This window comes from Archocentrus centrarchus, chromosome 14 (assembly GCF_007364275.1).
Source record: "Archocentrus centrarchus isolate MPI-CPG fArcCen1 chromosome 14, fArcCen1, whole genome shotgun sequence".
NCBI lineage: Eukaryota > Metazoa > Chordata > Actinopteri > Cichliformes > Cichlidae > Archocentrus > Archocentrus centrarchus.
The window spans coordinates 16,872,737-16,897,247 of record NC_044359.1 but is presented as its reverse complement, the minus strand read 5'-3'; the positions used below and the strand labels follow the sequence as shown (position 1 = coordinate 16,897,247).

Here is a 24,511-nt window from a genome sequence, read left to right as displayed (position 1 = left end):
AGCGCCTTGAGGCGACTGTTTGTTGTGATTTGGCGCTACATAAATAAAATAAAATTAAATTGAATGTTGCTAAATGCAGCGCTCTGATTGGTCAGATCTGTTTGTTCGCTTGCGTTAAATTTAATGTGATCAGAAAAAATAAATGCAGCAAACGTATGGAGAGCCTTGGTGTTGCATTTTGGTTAGATAACTATTTGGAATTTGTTATTAACAGTTTTGCATTTGATATACTTTCTTTTCTGTCACCATTGTCAGTGAACATAGAAAGTAGGATTTTGTTAACCAAGTCACTATACAATTAACATAATTTAATAAATTTTTTTTAAAAGTTTCTCATAAAAGTTTCTATTGTAAAAACAATGAAACACACCATGATAATCTCAAAAACACTTAGGTCTCTATGAAATTTCTTCCAGCACACACAGATTGAAAACCTTCAAAGCGGATCAATACATCTCCATGAAGGGACCTGTTGTTTTGTAAAGATAAATCTACTGATGAATGAACATTCACCTATAAATAATTTATGATTATTTTTTCTGTTGTTTCTGTAAGTCTTTTCTTCCCTCTTCATTTTCCCTTTACCTCAACTGGTCGAGGCTGATGGCGCCCCGAGATAACTGCTGTGAATCAAACTGAGCTGTACTAGCTGGTCACATGTGAAGACTCGAACGCTAAAGCAGAAGAAAAAAGGAAAGCGTTAACTGAGACTGATTTATACATGTTGCGGGTATGCCGGTGTCTGTGACTGTGTGTCTGATAGAGATAAGGAGAAGGAGAGACAGAGTGAGAGAGTGACTGTGTGTTAGAGAGAGTGAAATATTAGCCTGCTGATTTACTGGAAACACCAGAGCTGCCTGTGGTTTCATTCAAACAAAAGAAGACCGCAGTAAACTTGCAGTATATGACAACAAATATATATATAAAAAATATGAGCTGTATCATCTCTGCATGTTTAATCTAAACCAGACAAGGCTTTACATTTTATAACATAACGGTTTAACCTTTAACTAGGCAAGTGGGTCAAATATGATGACAACAGAATGGAAAAAGCAGAGCAAGTGCACTACACTGTGTATAAGCTACAGCTTTTCAAAGTAAAAAGCTGCTAAAAACTGCTCCCTCCAATATGGATATTACTCACTGACTATAGCACCTGTGCAGAAAAACTCATCTCAAAATTTCTGCAACTCTGCACTGACTTCGTTTTAATTTACATTCTTAGTGCATATTTTTGGGTAAAAATGAAAAGTTTGTGTACAGCCACGGTGGTGAGCAGGTGGCCTCTGCCATCTCACAGCAAGAAGGCCTTTTTGTTTGGTGGTTGTAGGTGTGAATACAAGGTTCATGTAAGGGACCTAAGTTTCAAAGGTGTACATCACCTCTTGCCAAGTGTTAGATGTGATAAAACTTTGACAGATGGGTAAATAAAAAAAAAAAAAAGGTGACAGAGTTTACAGACGTGTGAGTGCTCTACACATTTATGAGGGGCCAAGTAGCTTTAAACACTTTAACTCTCAATTTACAAAGAAGCTTTTCTGCGCCTAGACTACTCAAAAAAAATTTGAATATAATGAAAAAGTTCATTTTTTAATCAAAAAAGAGAAACTGCCATATATTTGTAATTGTTACTTGTAAACTGAAATATTTCAATTTTTTTTGTTTTAATTATGATGATTATGTCTTATAACTCATGAAAATCTGAAATCTATTAACTCTAAATATTAGAATATTTCATTTTCTGTATGAGTAAATTACTATTGAAACAGTATAAATATTGTGTATCAGTGTAGTTCAATACACACAACTGCAAACACGGGGAAAGACTGCTGACTTGCAGATGATCACTGACCGTCCACATGGGGGGCAAGCCACAGAAGTAAGTGGCTAACGTTTATTCATACAACACTTTTCACTGTCACAAAGTGCTTTAAAAAATAAGACAACAATTAGTAAACAGTATAAATAAATAAAACTAATTAAATGCAATCCTGCACATATGCATCTTAAGCTTCTTTTTAATGGTATCAGAAGTGTCCACAGATCTCAAGTCCAATGGAGGTTGGTTCCACAACTTGGGAGCCATACCCTCACAAGCACAGGTCCCTTTTGTCTTTAACCTGGACCTAGATACCACCAATAAATACTGATCAACTGACCTAGCAGTTATGTATGGATGTTGTAGTTCACTAATACAGGGAGGCTTCTGACCCTCAAGACCTCTGAAAGTCATCACCAAAATCTTAAATTGAACCCTAAACTTTAAGAAGAACCTGGTTAGAAGTCTTGCAGCAGCATTCTGAACTATTTGCAGGTGATCCAGCGATGATTCGCTCGGGCACAGGAAAAACATACTACAATAATTGAGGCACGATAAAACAAAAACATATATTATCATTTCCGCTTCCATTTCCAGCTCCATTTCACACTGAAACACAATACATTAAAGATCGGCAATGTTCTGCAGATGTCAAAAACAAGTTTGTACAAGACAGTCATCAAAACTGAAAGACTGATTAAAATGAACACCCAGATTTAACACTGTGGGAGAACTGACGATGAAGTATATATATATATATATATATATATATATATATATATATATATATATATATATATATATATATATATATATATATATATTCTTCAGTGCCACAACCAAAGCTGTAAAAAATGATACAGAATGTCATCTGTTAACCAGTTTAATCAGCAGTGGCAGACAGAGAAGAACTTCATCACTGTTTCCATTTTGGTATTAAAATTAAAACACACTATGCTCACTATAAGTTTTACAGAATACACAGTATCAAGTCTTTACAAGTACTATAATTGCCTAATATTAAATAGCTGTTGACCATCTATTTTCTGTTTTCTATAGATTAATACTCCTTATACTTACTACTACTCGTAGTTATTTGCATAGTTATTAAATGTACCACTTATCTGCCGCAACAGTACAATAAAACACCATTTACACATAATTGCATCACTCATAACAATCTAATAATATGATACATAACACTATAATTAAGGTCAGTTGTTTGAACTTGAGTCATTTTATTGTGGTTTATTTAAGTTTAAGTTAAAAAGAACAAATGCAATATTTCTGTACTAGTAAAGATGAGAATAATTTGTATTGTTTGTTTGTTTTTTCTTTTCTTTTCTTTCTTTACTTTCACCTAATCCCAAACAGCCATGGCAGAAGGATGCCTTTTCCAAGTCTGGTTTGGGTACTTTGGTCGAGTACTTGCAAATAAGGGATTTTTGGAACAATTTTTCTCCATAATGTAGTCGGGTTTTTACTTACAGTAGAAGAGTGCCTTGTAATTAAATAAAATTGAATTCAAGTCTATTAAACAGAACTTGTGGCTAGAGCCTTAAGTCATGCATACATTTATGTTTAGTGTAATTATATCCTGCTTCACTGTCATACCTTTGTAAATAGGAGTTACCTGTTTGCTGAAAAGCTGGTGATGTGCAAACGTGGGTGAAAAGGAGTGGGAGCATTACAGGCGTGGGTGAAAGAGATAAAGAGATATGGATTGAGGAAGGATAAGAGAGTGTGATAAGCCAAGGAAGCTGACATGTTTTTTGGCCGTCTTTGTATTGGTTTGATGCTTTGCAAGCATGTGTGTGTGTGTGTGTGTGCGCGTGTGTGTGTGCGTGCATGTGCAAGTTGTTTTTGGTTGGGAGGGTAGCTACATCAGTGAGAGATAAAACAAAGCTGAAGGCCGTTTACTAGAGTTGGCTCATTTACTGGAAAGACCAGAATCCTCTCTGCTGCTCTCTCTCTCTCTGCTTCTTGCTCTCTCACACAAACTTAAAAGGAAGTGAATGTCATACGGTGGCAGGATAATTTAATGGCCACAATAACCACACTAGGTCGCAAAATAAATGCTACTCTGCCCAGCCAACTGGTGGATGTTAATCACTAATCACATGTGGTTGCCATAGGTGAAAAACATCTTGTGGACTTCTTTCATTAAAAATGCACCTTGCAAACAATAATGAACTAAAATAGCAATCTTACATTACCAGTCAAACAAGCTTCATTAAAAAAAACTTGAACGAATGACTATACTTTCTAGGGCTACCATCAGCTAAAAACTTAATATGCCATCTGGATCTTCTCAATAAAGTTTTACATTTCCTCTACAAAAAAGATAAATGTCTTGCAACAGTGACAGCGGGTTATCTCCTGTGATGCCCTCTTACTGTACTTTTTCAGTTTTAAAGTAACACCACCATCTCTTCATTAATTTGACACGCAAAGACAGAAAAAAAAAAATGTTTTGTTTCATCAGCCAGAGAATGCTGCAGACCTGCTACAACAAACAACTATGACTGATACAGGATCTGCAGAAACATTTGTGCAGATGTGGCAGGGTGTAAACTGTCTTGGACAATTTTGGCATTCCTGAGTAAGGAAGTGATAGCCCCAAAGGAATTTATTACTTAAGGGGTGAAAAAGTCTTCCTCTGTCTTCCAAGAGAATATACTATCCTCCACACAGCAGCAAATGCTTAGTCCACACTTTGGAATCTCTGACTGCAAAGAATCGCGCTCTGACTTTTCAATAGCGTTTATTTCATATAATACAGTCTGTCTGCGTTAGAGCTGGTGTGTACAATAAATAGCATATTTACCTGAAATCACCATTCAAAAGGTCTTTGTGCTGCCCTGCCACCTGGCATAGGTGTGGCCACAGGTGAGGCAGGCTGTTGCTACAAAGCCAAAACAGCAACAACAAAGGCAGCAAACAGGAGATAAACATGCAGGTTCAAAAACATGCCACAGAATTTTGTTTGTTTGGACTTATCACACACAGGTGTTGTTTGTTGTGCGGTAAGCTATTAATGTTAGCCTCAGGCTGGATACCAAGGGCACAACTGTAAACTAACCCCTCCAATTATTTTCTTTTTAAACAAATATATCCTTAATGTTAGCCACCAATAGGGAGACATTAAAAATGCACTTTATTATACTAGGCAAATAACCATTTTCTGAATGCACAGCAAAAATACTACAGGAAAAAATAAAGTGATTAGCTAAACCCCAATTAGGACTTCTGATTTAACACCCCACCCACTCTGCGGAAGCCACAAGATGCTGCACCCCAAACTGCCACCTGTGGCAGACTCCGAGGTATTTCAGAGCTTTAAGACATACTGCATGACCCATATAACTCATGAGATAAGTGAAATAAAACTGGACAAACACCCGATGCAATAAAAAACAGAGCACCTGCTGAGTCAAGCCCTTTTCACTCTCTGTCTGACTGTCAACCTCAATGTGACCTGCTCTAAACTGTAGGCTCGATTTCTGTGAAAGCACGTGACTTGAAAGAAGCTAAAGCTGTGCAGTTCTGTCCTCTGACCAGTAGATGGTGCTGCTCAGAGGGAGGCAGAGGCATTTCTAATAAATCTGCCTGGAGTTGGGAAATCTGCCTTCACCTTTCACACTTCCATTCTTGCCCTGGCTTAGCCGCAATGGAACATTTTTTTTGCACCAGACTTTAAAGCAGCAACTTTGTAAGAAGAAGCCACAGAAACCAAAGCGTTCAAACCAAAACTAATCTCAAAGCATTTTTTCACATGAGGGTTACTTTTTTCTAAGGGAAATGAATCTTTCACTTTTATTCTTTTGATAAACTTCTTATTTTGTGAATCTTTAGTGAAGAGCCACAGCTCCTCTTCACCTTTAGTGAAGATGAGAGGCAGATGCAAGTTTGCTCTCTGCCTATCAGATATGGGTTACATTATACTTGCAAAAAAACTCTCTGTGTTTGTTTGACTTATCAGAGTGCCCGGCATCATGGCATCACTATAAGTTGCTTGGTGGTTTATGAAATATCACAGAAAAAATTACAATCAATTTTTCTTTTATTTCATTGTGACAAAAAATAAAATAAAAAATTAAACAAAAATTAAAAGACACATGCCTTAAGCAAGAACTTTGGCTCTAGTCCAGTCTACTGGCTTATTCAAGAATGTCAGTATCTTTAAGGGCAAGGGGATATATCACCACATGTTGACACTTGACAGTTGATGCATAGGTCTTTTTACCGTAAGAGTCATATTTATGACTGTTTGCACACACATTGCCAGTTAGCAAGATTAAAATTGATAACTTGTTGTACGTGGATGAGCCTCTCATGTTTTAGCACTTGTGGGGGAATGCCACCCACTCACACCCAGCTGTTTGTAACTTATGGTTTTACTAAACAAGCCCTAATCAGGGTAAACCCTTTGCATGAGGACCTAATGGGGCTTAAAATCATGACCTGCACGGTTACTCATTTGTGGTGTGTCTCTGAGTTAAGGTGTCACCGAGGATGAACATCAAAGAGCACTTAAAACTTTAAGGGTTCAATGACATGTTCTTGGGTGAAGCATGCTGCACATTCACATTTAAATAATGGCTGAACTGTTGTATTGTTGTATTGACTTATGGGTGTCGCAAACTTAAGCTGATAAAACATGCACAAACAAGCAAACAAACAAACAAAACACTCGCTTGCTTTGCTTTTGAGGACTTAAAAGCTGTCTGTAGGAATCAGTGGCCTCCTGGTATCTGCTTGCATTCTCTGATGATAGCTGATAAAAGATGTATTCCACTGCAAATCTGATTCTGTGGAAATGAAACAAAAGCATACCTAAGGCTCGAGCATTCTTATGCCTTGACACTGATACAGTCTACTGGAGGTAAAGTGTGTTTGCTACATCAAATATATTTTGGCTACTTTGCATGGCTTTTGCATGGCTTTTGTTTTGCCCAGTGATGGTATGGGGAAGCGTCGTTCATCTTGTGTTTGTGTGGTTTAAAGGTTCCTGTAACTCTGTTATGTAAAGGCCGCTAGTTGCTGGGTGGGTTCAAAGTAGCACATCTATCACTGCTCCAGTTCAGACAATTCATTTCCTGTTTTTAATGTAGGACACTCATTTAGCCACTCTGCAGAGTGATTATAATAGAAAACTGTGTGCTTTAAACTAACTGGTTCTCTGTGGTGAATTATTGGGCCTGAGTCTCTTGTACATATGGTAGCATACATGCAAAATACAACGTAAGATGAACTGATAACAAACAGCCAGTCATTAACAGTGAAACCACAATACTTCCTTTTCACGTCATAAACAGAGCACAGGCAAGTTCATGTTAGTTATAGCAGAAGCTTTGGCACCACCCACTGGCTATTCATGGTGCTGAGTTTCTTTAAAATTTGACCAATGGTGACATCTGGTGTTCATTCATGAAGTTGGCTGTTTGGCTTGTGGGAGGAATGAGTGGTACAATAAAAGCAATTCAAGACTTTAGTCAAACTGAGGAGATCTAAAACTTTAATAAAATAATCAAGTATGATTAAGTTACTTTAGTGTTAATTCCTCTTGGAATACAAATAGAAATAGAAATTTCTATAAATAGACAAGAAAATGTAACCTAATAAATTAGCAAAAGAATTTATCATACTCTAATGATCATAGCATATGCACTTATGTACACACCCTTCCAAAAGCACTGGAATAATGAGACCAATCTCTTTATTTCTACTGTAGACTGAAAAAAAATTGTGTTTGACATAAAAAATTTTTCTTAAAAACATCAATATGAAACAAAAGATCTACATCTCAGCTTTTTATTTCCAGGCATTTACATCTGGATCAGATCCTGGGTACACTAGCTTCCTCCCACAGTCTAAAACCATGCATTTAAAGTTAAATACTACTACTACTACTACTACTAATTTATTTATAAAGCACTTTAAAAACAACAGCAGCTGCAACAAAGTGCTGTACAGGTAAAAATCAAATAGCCAATACACATCACAATGACAACAACAACAATACAGAACACCAACACAAATAAAGCAAGTCTCAGCATGTATTAAAAGCCAGGGAATAAAAATGTGTCTTAAGAGCAGGTTTAAAAGTCGATAATAAAGGAGCGCTCCTAATATGCAACGGCAAATCGTTCCATAATTTAGGAGCAGCAACACTAAAAGCTCTGTCACCCCTGAGCTTCAACTTTGACCTCGGTACCTCCAGGAGCAGGTGATCAGCTGACCTGAGGCAACGAGCTGGGAGGTATGGGTTTAATAGCTCAGAGAGATAAGATGGGGCAAGACCATGTAAACATTTAAAAACACATAATAGAATCTTAAAATGAACTCTAAAACACACTGGCAACCAGTGTAGTGAAGCCAGAATAGGAATGATATGCTCTCTCCTTCTGGCCAACATCAGAAGCTGTGCAGCAGCATTTTGGATGAGCTGAAGATGCTTAAGGGAGGACTGACTAATTCCAAGGTAAAGAGCATTACAGTAGTTGAACCGAGATGTAATAAAGGCATGGATCACTGTTTCAAAATGTGGTTTTGAAAGGATTGGTTTAATCTTTGCCAACTGCCTAAGATGGTAAAAACAGGACTTAACCACTGCCCTGACCTACAAATCCAATTTAAGGTGGCTATCAAATTTAACACCTAAATTTGAGACGTCTGCCTTAAATAAGATGCCAAGGGCCCCAAGTGAATGGAAGATGTTATGTAGGAGCCACTGGGACAAAACACCATTTCCTCAGTCCTCTTATCATTAAAATTTAGGAAATTTAAAGCCATCCATGCCTTAATGTCTTCAAGACACAGCAATAGGGGCTTAATCGAGTATGTACATTTTTTAAAGGCATGTATATCTGGCTATCGTTCACATAATAGTGAAAGGAGATCCCATGTTTTCTAAGTATTGAGCCCAATGGGAGCAAGTGAAGTGAGAAAAGCAGGGGACTGAGGATTGAACCTTGTGGGACCCCATAAAGTAGGGGAGTGGATGAGGATTCAAAATCGGCTAACCTTACAGACTGTCTTCCAGATAAGACCTAAACCACTCTAATACGCTGCCACTGAAGCCAAACTGGGTCCGTAAACGAGCTAATAAAATACTGTGGTCCACCGTGTCAAATGCTGCAGTTAGGTCGAGGAGAACAAGAACAACATATTCCCCAGCACCATTTGCCCTAAATATATAATTAAAAACTCTCACTAATGCGGACTCCGTACTGTGCAGGGCCTTAAAACCTGACTGAAAAACTTGAATCTACATTGGTGAATCTATATTGGTGAATGTTTGTGTCTCTGTGTTAGCCCTGCGATAAACAACCAACCTGTCCTATCTGTACCCCTCTTCACAGCTGGTATAGGCTCCAGCCCCAGTCCAACCCTGAACTGGATAAGTGGAAGAGGGAAGATGGATGAATGGAAGATAAATGAGATACTCAAATAAAGTATCCCAAATATTGGCACCACCAAACTAAAAAAAAAGCTCGTCTAACAATCAGGTAATTAAAAAGAAAAAGAAAAAAAAAATATCTCTAGTTTTCACGTTTCAGACTTCCTGGCCTAGCTGCACAGCCCCGTGGACAATAGAGTGTAGAAGAGAGCACAGCCAAAACATTATAATCACCCTGTTACCTACAAGTTACGTTATGTAAAATTCAGTTATAACCAATTCCAAATAAGTTGGGAGAATATGTTGGAACTAAGTTGGGAGACTGTGTAAATTGTAAATAAAAACAGAATGTAATGATTTGGCAACAAAAATTCAAATTTTGTTCACAACATAAAATATATCAAGTGCTTAAACTGAGAAAATGTACCAGTTTTTACTGTACCAGTACTGAAACCATCAGAGATGCAATGAAAAGGTACATTTTTAAATTGGTACATTTTTCAGTTTAAACATTTGATGTGTTTCTTATATTCCATTGTATTCTATTATTGGGAATAAAACATGGGTTTATGAGAATTGCAAATCATTGCATTGAGTTTTCATTTACATTTTACAGTGTCCCATCTTTTTTTGGAAATGGTATTGTTCAGATTTTGTAGGTTTTCTGCATAAAAAGTTAATTAACCAAATATCTCATTTAAAAAATTTAATTTTTTAAACCAATAATATCAAAAGTGTGTTGTTTTAGTAAACAATATATATGAAAAAAACTTTGTGTAACATGAAATACATAATTTTGCTCCAGCTCTAAACACAATACCAAACTGTATATGAATTAATTGCTGAATATTTAGGCAAATGTTGTAATTACAGTATAAACAGTCATTTTTGTCTAAAAACATTTTAGACTTTTTTCATAAACTTTAAAATGTGAAATGTGCCATGTAGTCTAAATAAGTCTGAACATCCTAGGCATAACAGAAAAAAATTCACAAGTAAAAATTCACATAAAATCAATCAATTTAATTTAATACGCCTAAGTTAAACACATGGAATATTTCAGATATATTACGAAGAACAAAAAACCAAACGAACAAAAAACGTTATTCATGAAATTGATGACTTTGGCGACACTTAGTGGTCAAATATATATTATAATGCAACGGTACACGTAGCATTATACAGATAGCGGCCTGCCTTTCTCTTTCTGTGTTCTGTTCCTCATTCTATCCTTGTTTTTGTTTTTGTTAACAAGTTGTTTCCTTAATAAATAAATATAAAAGATAGTGGCCTGCCTTTGAGGAGCCATTTAAACACAATCACAGCTAGAATAAAAAAAACAAACAAAAAAACACACACACAAACTATGAGGCCAATATTGTAATCTTAAGATTTTGGAATAGTCAGATGAATCAGTTCAGCAGTTGAAGGCAAAGCGTGCAATTACCCGAATTTCCGAGACTTTAAAGCGTCACAATGAGAGTAGGTGCCACCACTCAGATGTTTCAGCTGTTCAAAATGTGCATAAAAGACGTGTGCATTAAAATGTCAAAGTGGGCTTTGATACAGAGTACAGTCCACAGTAAAAAATAAACAAATAAATAAAAATTAGATTTTAAGATGCAGCACCGAGAGGAATCGATAAGGCAGGAAAGAAGTGATTAGCATTGTGTCTATGAAGCAGCACGATATCCATCTCTCTGTGTCTGTAATCGTGCTTTTGGTTTCTGTGCATATCACATTTAATTTCCAAATTACGAGCAGCCTAAGAAATGTATATAGAAAGAGTTGCATTAAATCCCGATTTTAAATCAATTAAGTGATGTACTGCTATTCCAGTATCATCGAGGCTGTCGTGAAAAACCAGAGTCACCGCCATCTAGGACGACAGGATGCGCTTATGCAGATAAAAAAAAAGGGAGAGAGAAGACTCACTTTAAATCATGCCTCCGTCAACTTATCCCACACTGAAGTTGAACAAAATCCATTGCCGTTTGAGTTAAAGGTCGAATAAGCTGAACAAAGAATCAGACGGTTGGTTTTTGCTCCTCCGGTGGTTTCACTTTTATTTTGGTCAGCGCTTCAGGCGAAATACGCAAGTCTCGAACACGAACTCCCATTTGCGTTCTCGCTCGCTGTGATCAGTTTACAGCTTCATAAATCCAGCCTTTTAATTACAAAAAGTTCCGAAAACCACGAATCACCTTCAGGCCAAAATAACGCAAAAAACAATTTCATGTGTTTACATTTAAAGCTGCCCGTCAGATCTGAACTGAAAGTGAAATATTGGTGGACTTTCCCCGGAAACAGATGACGCTTCTTTTTTAAATCGCTACTCCTCACCATTCACAGCGTAAAACTGTAGCCTGTGTAATGCCGTGGTCTTTTAAATGGAGACATGCAACAATAAATTATTTAGTAATTCATTATTGCATGCAATTTGTAAATGACAATGTGTAAAAGCATCTTACAAGCGATCTGCACCACACTGTGTGTATAGAATTGTATCAAAGGCTCTTATTTTGAAGGTGCGCTGCTAGGGAAGTGGCGCAATCACCCCCAGTAGAGCAGTGAGCTGCACAGCCGGAAGTTGATCTGCAGACTTTTCCTCCTTTCCTCCTCCTTTTTTCACCGTTACGCACTTGTGGGGACTTAAGTATATTTCGCCTGAAACACGGTTGTTTTTGTTGGAGAGTGTTTTATTGTGGCACTCCGAGTGTTAAGTGGATGCACGAAGTGAGTATTGTTCATATAGCCTATAGATAGTGTGTTTATTATGGCGCACCTAGCTAAGCATCGCTGCCGTGTTGCCGCCGTTCAGCAGCGGAGGTCTATTGTTTAACCTTGTGTATGAATATAATGTGAATGCTGATGTTAGAAGTGTTTAAACGTCCAGTGAGCTAACAGCTGTAACTCGCCATTAGATCGGGTCGTTAATTAGCGTTACTCCGCTGGAGAACGGCCATGTGAGCCATGTGCTGTTGTTTGTTTAGTACCCGAGTTAGCCAGTAGAGGGAGCTATGACCCAGTTAACCTACTAGTGTGGTTAATATGCCTTCCTGTTGGTTTATTTAAGCTACTATTTTTCTGCACATGTAAAGGAAAGACATGTATATTTTTTCTACTTGTGTGAATACCTTTATTATGGAGATGGTGACAATGTGATTTATTATTATTATTTCAGAACTATATGACAACACTGAGTGTGCAATAAATCACTGCAGTCATCTGACCTGCTGGCAAATACGTCATATCCTGTCATCATTCCGGTGTCCTGACCGACACCGCATCTTGTCTGCTGTATCAACCTAAACGAGCTAGCCAGAATCTCTTACCTCACAAACAAGAATTGACCTCAGATTGCCCTCACGTAGCCTATAGGCATCCTTTGGTGTCAGCAATAACACTGCTGAGCCACCAGTGGGTGTGCTATTCTTGTTTGGATGAACACTGTAACTCTACACAAAGCAGCTGGAAGAATTTTAGTAGAGGTAATTCATAACAAGTTATCGCCTGTCAGCAATACTATATTGCATATAGGCACATTACTTTGCCATATACAAACATGTAAAAAAAAAAAAAAAGATTTCACAGGGCTCTGTAATTTTTTGTATGACTTTATCAGTCTCCCAGATTATTGTTGAGGAATTTTGGGCCAATCTTCTTTACAACATTGCTTCAGTTCATTGGGGTTTGTGGTGATTCATTAATGCACAGCTGTCTGTAGTTTTGCTGCTGTGCTTGGGATCATTGTCCTGTTGTATGACTCAGTTTTGGCCAAGCTTTAGCAGCTGAACAGATGGCCTCACATCTGACTCTAGAAGACTTATTCAGAGGAGTGCATGGTTAATCGGGGTACCCAGGTATTGTGACTGCCAAATAAGCCAAAATCACATCTCCATCACTGTGCTTAACAAGTGGTGGTTTCAGGTGTTGGTTAATGCAAACACGGTGCTGTGTATTATGACTAAACATCTGTCCTTTGGTCTTATCTGTCCACAGGACATTATTCCGGAAGTCTTGTGGTTTGTTCAGATGCAACTTTGAAATCTTGGCTGCCCTATTTTTATTAGGGAGAAGAGACTTGCTCCTGGCAGCCCTTCCAAACAACTCATATTTTTTCACTCTGATTGCATAAACTTTTGACATGCTAACTGAGGCCTGTACAGATGAAGCCCTCTGTTTTTTTTCCTGCAGTTTTTCTAAGCATTGCACAGATTTTGGACTGATATTACTACTATGTCCACTCCTGGGAAGATTTTGGTATTGTGTTAACCCTGTAAAGCATGAAACATGAAATAATTGAAGGAATTTTTTTTATTTGGAAAATGTGTTTATTGAACCTTCTGATAAATAAAAACAGAAATTAAATATTTGCATATTTGAGTTTTCAATCTACATCTGGCATTTTTTTTCTTTTGCAGTTTATTACTTAAAAATGTATTGTGCAATTATTTTTAGGTTTTTCATTGGGAATAAAATAAAACCAATGATGTAGATGTCTCAAAAACTCACAAAAACGCATGTATCAAATATGATACACTTGCCGTTAAAGCATTAACGCACATAAATGCTCCACAGCAGCAAATTGCCAAAACATCGGCTTTCATGGAGGTGGTCACACTTACTGATAATCAACCAAGTGCATTTGATAGGCAGCTGATAACAGACTTCACAATAACATAAGTTAGTTAAACAACCACATATGGTATGTAACGAGGACTGTTACAAGTTCAAGATAAAAGCTGTAAAACAGAATTGCACAAAAATAATAAAGCGGTGAGAAAAAAGCTTGACTAACTATAATTTGGATTCTTTGAACTCGCAAACAGATGGTCTCGCTTCATTTTCATCCTTTTTCTTTTCTCCTCTTCTCCTGCTTGAACAACAAGGAGTCAATTAGCAACAGTGGGACAGTAAGCAGTTTCATCAAAAATCACTAATTAATGATTTTTTAAATTTATTTGTTGTTTTGTTAAGAGCATAAAGAAAAAAGTGTGTGAAAATAGCTTTTAAATGTAAAGCCAGATGATATATTAATGTATAAACTTACCTGCATATCTGTGGCATTTGTGATATAGTCTCTGGCAATGTTTTTCCATAAGTTTCAGGCAACACAAAACATAAGACAGCACCACATATGGCTAGAACTCCCATCAGTATGTAAGGGAGTGCCTTGAATTGTTGTCCTGCAAATGGAAAATACAAAACTAAAATGAGCAGGGCAACAAAACAGAAACTGACTTTATGCCGGTTAAAAAAAAAAAGTTTTTCCTTCTTGTTAAATTTCACTAAAGTTTAAGGTTTAAGGAAGCTAAACGTTGAGGCTTTCCATACCCCACAGAAGTAACATGGTTAAGATACGTAACGCTGCTACTATTAGTCTAAAAAAAATAACCATGGTATAGGACAGTGGGCTGAAATAAATGCATACCTAAGTAAATAATAAAAGGGGAGATGATAGTGCCAATACGTGCAGCCATGGAACAAATCCCCATTGCTGTATTTCTGATAACTGTGGGGAAGAGCTCTGATGTGACAGCATACACAACACAGAATGCTGATGTGATGCCAAACTTTCCCAACATCTCAAGAAAAACAGCCACACTGGGTAAATCTATGGAAGTAAAAAACAGTTTAACATTAGAGCACAACCTAAAAAAGTCAGATTAGGACTAAAGCTAAACAATCATACTTAGATTCTGTGTTAGTGATATATATGGATGAGCAGTCAATAACTTTAAGGATTTATTTAGATATGATTTTTTAAACAATGCAGCCCTGCTGAACAGACTGCACTTACACATGAATCTCATCTGGTCACAACGAAAGCTAAAGGTGTTTAAATTGGTCTGATCTCTCTCACAAACACGCACACACCATATTTCTTATTTTATCCATGTAAGTAAATGAGGATTCATTCTTTTTACATATTTTGGGACAAAGTGCAAAAATCTGATGACGTGAACTCAAGTGAATTTCCTTTAATCAGTGACCCAGCTGAAAAGCATCATTATTACCTATAGGAATGAGGTGGACACAGAGGATCATGACGCCTCCGAGAAAGAGTGTGGAAGACTGGCAGAAGTGCCTCGAGCAGAACTTAAGCAGTATCAAGGCAATTATGTAAGCTGGAACCTCTACCACAGCAGACAAGAAGCTGTTTATGTAAGGGTCACCATTCAGGTTGGAAGTGTTGAGGACTAAAGCAAAGTAGCTAATGGTGATGATGATCCTACAGAGAAATTCAGAGCAACAGTTAATTTCACATAAAAAAAAAAAATCAAAACAAAATATTTTAAAAGTGTTTTTGTTTTAATCTTTTAATTTCTTAAGTGATATGAGCAAATTCTAGATGTACCACAGAAGTGAACATATTAATGTGACAGTGAAAATATTGCAGTTTTTCACGATGACCAAAATGTTGTTTCCCTCTTTTTCCTCCTTCTTTGTCAGTGCATCTTCAACCTGTTGGGGGTGGGGTGTGGGTGTGGGTGTGGGCAGACAAAACTTTAGTTAAACTTTATATTCTGGATCAGTGAATGAAACACGACTTCTGCACGTATAATACAAAGTGGTATAATACAAACAGGCTAAACTGAAATGCAAAATTAAGCTAACAGACAAGAGGAATCATGGTATAAATGTCAAAAGGTTTAGGAATTTCAAGTCTTTTCAGATTTCTCTAAACACATTCTGATTTCAAATCACCAACTTGCTGAAGCTCATACCTCAGCTTGTGTAAAAATCGCCTGTGGGGCTTCCACTTTATTCTTCTTGGCAGCATCCTTCAGTATAGCTTCAGCTTCGTTTACTCTGCCCTGAGAGAGCAGCCAACGGGGAGACTCTGGGACAATCCTTAACAGACAAACAGAGACAGAGAAATAACAATATTTTCAGCAAAAAAGCAAAACAAACAAAAAACTGTGATCTGGTGTTAAGCCAAGACCCTCTGGAGATAACACCCAATATTTTGGAGTTTATGGTGTAGCCAAAACTTCCTATTGGTTGAGGATGACTAATCATTTTTGTTTAGGAAGCCCCCCCAAAAGGACTGAAATAACCTGGTATCTGAGGGGCAGACATGACAAGAGCTGGTTGACCTGTTTATGTTAAGGAAAAGTGCTATGAAAAGCTATGAACTCTGAACATGTAATGGAAGAGTAACTCTCCCACAGGCAGAACTCATAAATCATATTTGCATTTTTTTTTGTTTGGAGAAGGGGAAAAAACAAAAACAAAAGCACCCCACTTTCTTCCTTTTTTTGTTTTTCATTTGAAAAGACTGGGAATCACTGGTCAGTAACACAAAAATGAAAATTTCTTCTTTTCCCCCTTAAATTTAAAGTAAACAAACAAACAAACAAAAACAACCCCCCCCAAAAAAAATAAGTGAAATGAATTCTGGTGTTCTGCTATCTTACAATTAGGCAATAAATCCATATAATATTTACTTGCATGTTCCCTTTAACATTAAAGAAATTATATTTCTTTGTCCTTAGTTGCAAGCAACTTTCAGGACACAGGCCAAGCTAAAATGTGACAAATGAATAGTCTCACCACCACAGAGGAACATAGATCAATCCACATGCAGCCATTGGAATCAACAGCAACCGCCATTCCCGGAGGAAGTACGCTGCTGCAGGCATTGCCATGTACCCCAACCCTGAGCCCATAAAAACTCCAAGAGAACAAAAGATCACTCTGGTTTTTGGGCTTAGAATTTCTGAACCTGTAATTGTCACAAGTTTCACAAACAACATTTTAGGGAAACTGGTAATGCCATCACAACAAACGTTCTGAATCTGACTGTACAATCTATCGTACTTACCAAGTCAGTTAAACCATTATGTTCTGGGATTAAGTATAATTCATCTGCAGGTTTTAGGGGTTCTATAAAGAGCTGTGCAAAAGTAGCACACATATCTCTATGTAACAGGGATGAATGAGGTTCAATATAGATAATTTATGTTTCTTCTTTGATTTAGCTATTCTCAAATTTTACTCCTGAAACCCACGCGTTTCAAAAGGTGCGACTTTTACTTGAAATGGACTGGTACTTGTACAGTATAGTGCTTTTCTACTCTGTTTGAGAACTCAAAGCACTTTCTTACTACAAGCCTCAGTACCATAACACCTTCTTCTGTATGCAAGTGCTTTTAACCTAACACACAGTCACATGCATCAGGGGCAACCTGGGGTTCAGTAACTTGCCCCAGCATAGAAGAAAAGCCCAAAATACAAACAAACAAACAAAAAACAAAACAGCTCACATCTGTGATACATTTGCATTAATAGAAATAACAACCTTTAAAGTGGCATTTTTTCATTATACAAGCGAAACTGCAAATGGCATACTTCATGCACAGACAGATTATAAAATATCTGTGCATATTAAAGAGTGTCAAATAGTACATTCCTTGCTGGGAAAACATACCTAGCACAAATGCAATGATATAGTTGGAGAATCCCCCAGCACCCACAAAAAAGAAAATAAAGGTGAAGATCTCCCAGCTCGGGGAGAATATCTGCGCTGTGATTGACACAGTTTGAAGCACCATCATGATAAAGAGTATTGGTTTCCTTCCATATCTGTAAGGAAACACAGTTTAGTTGGCTACATCAATACAAATGCTGTTCAAATAATGCTGTGTACAGTACAGACCTGTCAGACACCAGACCTGAGATCAACGATCCCACTAGCACACCAACATAATAAATGGAGCTGGCAAGTGGAAGTTTGTATGCATTCTCACAAACCAAGTCCCACTGCAAAATAAACAAAAATTTTTAAAAATTAAAAAAAAAAATCTCCTGCAAATATGTCTTTGAATAAAATAGAACCTAAATTTAACTAATATGTACATATAAACTCAGGCATAACATTATGACCACTGACAGGTGAAGTAAATAACACAGATTATCTCTTCATGGCACCTGTAAGGGGGCGGGATATATTAGGGAGCAAGTGAACATTTTGTCCTCAAAGTTGATGTGTTAGTAGCAGGAAAAATGGGCAAGAGTAAGGATCTGAGTGAGTCTGACATGGGCCAAATTGTGATGTCTAGACAACTGGGTTAGAGAATCTCAAAAACTGCAGGTCTTGTGGGGTGTTCCAGGACTGCAGTTTTCAGTATCTATCAAAGGTGGTCCAAGGAAGGAACAGCGGTGAACCAGCAACAGGATCTTGGGTGGTCAAAGATCACTAATACACGTGGGGAGCTCGTGTGGTCTGATCAAACAGACGAGCCACTGTATATCAAAAAGTTAATGCTGGGTCTGATGGAAAGGTGTCAGAATACACAGTGCATCTCAGTTTGTTGTGCACAGAGCTTGCATGGCCCCTGTCCACTACTGAAAACTCCAACAGTGGGCATGTGAGCATCAGAACTAGGGTTTAATCCCGGGATCCGGGATTCCCGGGAAATGCGATCAGAACCATTTCCCGTTTCCCGGGAAACGTTAGACGGGAAACCGGGAAAAAAGTCGCGCGCGTCGATTTGACTTTCAGAAAGAAAAGAAAGCTTCAGAATGTTAAATTTAAGGAAATATTGAGAGAAGGGTTCGTTTAATGCGAAAAGCATTACTCTTCATTTCAGGCACGTTCAGCCTCCGTTTAAGGCTTCAGCTTCATCTCAAGCGTTTTAATAGAGGTATTACACAGTTGTGCTTTTTTCCTCTTTAATTTGTTGAAATCGTAGGCAATGTGTTTACCCTAAGGTATTTTGTATTATATAATTTTATATTATATATTGTTATATTGCATTATATAGCCTATAAAATATGCCTGCCCTGAACAATAAAGAAATATCTGTTTAATTTCGAGTGTTTCTTTTCCTCGTTTGCAGCCGCTTACTAACAATCATGAATTAGGATACGGGCCTAATGTGTGAAGAAATTATCATGAAATAGATTGCTTTAACATATTTCGCTTTTAAAATGGAGTTGAGTAAAATGTATATTTTTTAGGCTATAAGGATCGGCCAGTTTTTCAAAAGACGATTCACAGCGAACCTACTTTAACCCTCAGACACGGTGTTGTAAATTTGCTGTTGCCAGAATGGCAATGACCAAGTCGTAGTGCATTACTCAAGGCCCTGTGTTATGTCATATTAGTGTAGTACGGTAGTTAACTTTTCAATGACTATTACAGCGTTCCACTGGTGGAGATATAGTGCAACAGATGTCGCCACGACAGCGTGGCTGAGCCTTTATCAATGCTGTGTGGAGATGAACCGTATTGTTTTGCACCAGCAGTTGTAAAATAGCTTGTTATAATTCCATGTACAATGGAGGAATATTCGAATTATATTTGTTAAGGGAGTGTTGAGGAACGATACAACACCGCATAGCTCGAGCACTCCAATGTACAGATGTAGGTTTTATTGTGTTAATCAAGCCGACGTTACCCCCTACTGGGCATAACAGGACATAGCTGGAAAGCTACCTCTACAATATCACAATAGGTTAAGGCCGACACAGGCTACAGAAGGCCTAATTAAAAATAAAAAAATAAATAAACTTTTTCCCGGGATTCCCGGGAAATGGCTCGTCATTTCCCGGGATTTGATTCATGTCATTTTCGGGAAAAATATTAAACCCTAATCAGAACTAGACCATGGAGCAATGGAAGAAGGTACAGTAGCCCAATCTGATGAATCACATTTTCTTTACAGCACGTGGATGGCCAGGTGCACGTGTGTCACTTACCTGGGGAATACTTGGTACCAAAATACATTATGGGAAGAAGGTAAGCCAGTGGCGGCAGTGAGATTCTCTGGGCAATGTTCTGCTGGGAAACCTTGGGTCTTGCCATCCATTTGGATGTTATTTTTACACGTATCACCTACCTAAACATTGTTGCGGACCATGTACACCCTTTGATGGAAACGGTATTCCGTGATGACTGGGGCCTCTTTCAGCAGGATAATGTGACCCTGCCATAAAGAAAAAATGGTTCAGGAATGGTTTGAGCAGCACAAGAACAAGTTTGAGGTGTTGATTTGGCCTCCAAATTCTCCAGATCTCAATCCAATCAGATCTGTGAGATGCGTTGGACAAACAAGTCTGAACCATGGAGGCCCATCCTCAGTGGTCCAGTGGAGTCCATGCCTTGATGAGTCAGGGCTGTTTCCGCATCAAAAGGGGGACCAACACAGTATTAGTTTGGTGGTCATAATGTTATGCCTGATTGGTGTATGTGTCATGGTCCTGGGTTGTGTTTTTTGGACCTTTAAGTTCTGTTTATTCTTAATTGTCTTTAGTTTAACTGTTAGTTTGGTTGTGTTTTCAGCCTTGTGCTTTTTGTTCCAGTCACTGTTATTTTATATTCCTTACTGTTTGTTACCATTTTATTGTATTCCTTCTTTCAGTTTACTCTGCCTCCAATATGTTCCCTGTGTCTAGTTAAGTCTCTGTCAGCGTGTTAGATGTTCTCCGTTTTTATTTTGATATTTTTTGTCTTGTGTGCTGTATTCAGTTTAGCTTCCCTTCTCTGATTAGTTTCAGTTGTTCACACTGGTGTTTCTCCCGTTCCCTAATTACATGTATGGGTAGTTATTAATCCCATTAGGAAGATTCCATCAGGGAAATTGAAGACAAAAATAAGTCATTGTACTGACTGTCAGCTGGTGAGTTTTATCACCTGTTTGGATAAATGGAATTTGTTCTTTTGCTGCCTGTTGAGCTTCTGCTACACCAAAATAGTTGTGTTTTCTTTTAATTCATTAACTCTATTTTATGACTCTACATTTGGGTCCAAAAATCAACACACTCCTCACCTGACAATATATAGATAGTGTAAGAAGCTCTTAGTCAAGTTTTATTTTTTATTTGCATGATGTTTTGCAATTTTATATACATTTTTTAAAATGCAATTTTTTTTTCCAATGCTGCAAAAAGAAATAAGTCACATGCCCCAATGCTGAGCCCATAAAAAGCAAAATGGAGAATTCATTCCCAAATATGAAGAATGAATGGGGTAACATTGTGGTTTGGTGTTTTGATAACTGGATGCTTTGCAATCATTGGGGAAAACAAATTCATCAGTGTATTGAAGTTTTTCAGGAGAAGAACTAAACTGTTTCTCAAACTTCAGAGAGGCTGGGTAATGCAAAAAGACAACGACCCAAGGCATGCATGTAAAACACAATGCCTGGAAAGAGAGGGGAGAAAAAAAAAAGCCCTTTGTATTGGCCAAGACAAAGTCCTGACCTGTGGTATGAGACGGATGTTTGATCAAGATGAAAAGCACTGATGAACTGCAGGTGAATTTTGGGAGCATTAGTCTAAAATCCATTGCAATTGTAAAGCAAGTTGAATAATGATGATCGAGGATGTTGCTGAATTCAAGCGCACTGTGCCTTTTTTCAACCTGCACTGAATTGGATGAGTAAATCTTGGTAATTCTTGCAACAATCTTCAAGCAAGATCGTGTTTTATGGTGCGATCTGTTTTCTTTTACTCAAGCGATGTCCAAACATTTACATATTGAACTTTATTTATTGCTGTTCCGTTTCGTGGTAATACTACACACCATGAACAGGGTGTGTATGTGTAGTGAATAAGAGTTTGGTATTTTGACCTGTTGGTGCTGTACCTGGATGGCTGCCATAGTTTAGCCATTTACTGCTGATGAGTTAGTTTTGACATTACATGATTAGGCTAATATGCAAAGTCTATGGAAAAACTCTTATCTGAAAAACGTAAAGACCACACCACATACTTTGATTATGGCTTACTGCTTAAAGTGTGTTGTAATATAGATAAGGATTTCAGTTTATTAGACATACAGATCAATAATAAATGACAAATTTCTTACCTCTGAAACAATTGTTGACTGGTAGATGTTTCTGCTGTGTACCCACCCATCCACACAACTCTCCCAAGGTATCTCACTAACGTTCACATCAACGTTTGGGATAATATTATTTTGAGAGTAGTTCCTGACAATTTCCAAGTTAAGCCTCGAGCAAGAGCTGCGCTTTGCAATGCCATTGACAGTTTCCAGTGGGATTGTCACGTTTTTCCACATCTCACTGATGTGGAAGTTTTCAGGGATATAACATTCATGAAGTGGAGTAGCACCTACAAATACTATGTATCCGCCAATAAAGCCATTCGGGAGAATGCTTATGGCCAGTGCTAAAAAAATTCTGACCTGAAAGGGTCCCCAAGATCCAAGGAAAGCTGTGATGGTGTCATAGTCTCTGATTTTGACATTATCCCTTATGTCACCAAAATCCTTCATACTTGAAAAAGCAAAACAAAAAAACAGGCAATGGTTTGTCAGTGCTGACACAAGATAGGGCGTGCTCTATTGCTCTAAGAGATTTCAGAGCTCGTGAACTGTAAAGCTGAGCTCTGGTTTTATATGCCTCCCCTGATATGGGAGGTTACGCAGTTACACAAGAGCTTTGACATTTTTTGCGTTAAGAGAGGTTCTGAAAAGCACGCCATTTAGATTTTGTTTTCTACAAAAGACAATCAAAGTAACCCAGATAATGCAACGAAAGTGACTAAGAAAGGAGTTATTTTTTAAGCATACCTCACATAGTAATGATGCATTTAGATGTTAGATTCAACTCATTGTCATTGTGTGCACAAGGCACACAACAAAATGATGGCTACAGATCACTCATCCAGAGACAAGCATCTGCAGTCATGCAGCCAGAGACCGGCGCTACCGTGAGGCAATGTGGTTTAAGTGTCTTGCCCAAGGACACAACGCAGGACAGGGACAGGGGCTCGAGCCTGCAACCTTCCAGCTGCAAGGCGAGCGCCTACCCACTGCGCCACTGCCACTTACACATTTAATTGTCATTTCCAGGGATGCTTGATGCTTACTTGTTTATTGTGACCATAGTCCTATACCTGAAGGTATAGGACCATGTCCAAGAATGAGTGACAGGGAGTGGAATAGTCTTACTCGGTAGTGAGGAAAGTATAGGCTTGGGTATCTCCTGAAGGATACTGGTTCCCAATGAGAACTAAATGGCAGTGGAGGGTGGGCAGGCAGGTGAATATTCCAGGTAAGTCCTTCTCTTGCAGGTTACAGAAATCTTCGAAGCGGGGCTGGACACAACAAAGAACTTCTTGGAGCAGCAGGCAAGAAACTAAGCAAGAATCCAAGCACAAGCTACAAGAGTGAAGACAATCCAGCAGAAATCTGCTGATCATGCAGCCCTCAAATACTCTGCTTGATTGTGCTAATTTCAAACAGGTGTGAGAAGGAGCAATGAGAAGTCTTTTGGTTTAAAATCTTTAAGGATTTAAATTATAAAGGAAAATTTAAACACACCACTGAAATGAAGAGAATAATGTAACAGAGAAAATATTGCAGTTTTTCTGACCAAAATGTTATATTTCTTGTCTTTTATGGGCAATGCATCTTCAACCTGTGGAGAAGAAGAAGAAATCAAAAAGATGAAGCTGTAGTTAAACTTTGGATCCTTTGGTTTGTAAGTTGAATTTAGGGATCAGAGGATCACTTATTATATCACTTTGTGATATAATAAGTGATCTAACACAAATAGGCTAACTTCAAATGCAAAACTAAGCCAAGAGACAACAGGAACTGCAGTCTGTTGGTGTCAGGATACATATTATCACCAGGAACAGAAATGCCTAGGTAAATTCCTGGAAGTTACAAAAGCCCTCCTGCATCCTCATTTCAGTTTGTCAGAATGTATTTTCCTGCTTCTTCTTCTGACACTGTGTCCAAATTTTTTGACTGGTACTGTACATGCACTACTTTGATCAATAATCAAATGTTTCCCATACCCTACTGCTCCACATCAATCCTGTTGTTGAAGACGCTATGCCTATAAGGTGATTTTAGGACAAACAATAATCAGTAAACATCAAGTTTAGGTTCATGCTCCATGCTGGATTGTGTGGAGTGTGAATATTATTAATTTACGGCTCAACACTGTGATATAAAGTCTATAAGTGCAAATCTACACATAATGAGATGGGCTACTTGTCAATATTTGCCTGCTCACAGCTTCTTGTGTATCTTTTTAAATTCACTGCCTTTTGCCACATCATGGTGGGACATGTCATATTGGGCTCATTACTGTTTCTTAAGGCTCGAGGAAAGAGAACACAAACTGACTGTGGCTGGGAAACCAACATTCCCAATGCTCACCAGGAGACATTATGACTCTACTTCACTTCAAGATCAGAAACATTACCGTTTGCATACTGACTTACAGGCTGTTTTTCATCTGTCAATCAATTTACTCTGTTTTGACTTGTTGTCCACATTTATATTTTTATGATAATGTTGT

General features: G+C 37.9%; 1 protein-coding gene and 2 long non-coding RNA genes across 3 annotated transcripts in view; 1 reads left to right on the top strand and 2 right to left on the bottom strand.

The window, feature by feature from the left end:
- The window catches only part of LOC115792427 (uncharacterized), a 29,157-nt gene extending 17,646 nt beyond the window's left edge, over window positions 1-11,511 (bottom strand). Inside the window, exon 1 of the long non-coding RNA XR_004021029.1 lies at window positions 11,157-11,511. This is a non-coding gene — a long non-coding RNA (uncharacterized LOC115792427). The remainder of the gene's footprint in view (window positions 1-11,156) is intronic.
- Window positions 11,512-11,801: 290 nt separating this feature from the next.
- Window positions 11,802-13,541, top strand: LOC115792451 (uncharacterized). Its single transcript, XR_004021034.1, has 3 exons — window positions 11,802-11,957; window positions 12,406-12,712; window positions 13,224-13,541. It is a non-coding gene; the product is annotated as an uncharacterized LOC115792451 (long non-coding RNA).
- Window positions 13,542-13,882: 341 nt separating this feature from the next.
- slc22a4 (solute carrier family 22 member 4) lies at window positions 13,883-22,470 on the bottom strand. The gene is made up of 10 exons (XM_030746916.1): window positions 22,042-22,470; window positions 17,887-17,990; window positions 17,659-17,813; window positions 16,782-16,953; window positions 15,953-16,079; window positions 15,583-15,689; window positions 15,242-15,456; window positions 14,656-14,838; window positions 14,275-14,410; window positions 13,883-14,100 (listed from the first exon to the last, which is right to left on the bottom strand). The coding sequence occupies exons 1-10, from the start codon at window positions 22,468-22,470 to the stop codon at window positions 14,022-14,024; spliced, it is 1,707 nt and encodes a 568-aa protein (XP_030602776.1). The 3' UTR covers window positions 13,883-14,021.
- Between the last annotated feature and the right edge of the window lie 2,041 nt (window positions 22,471-24,511).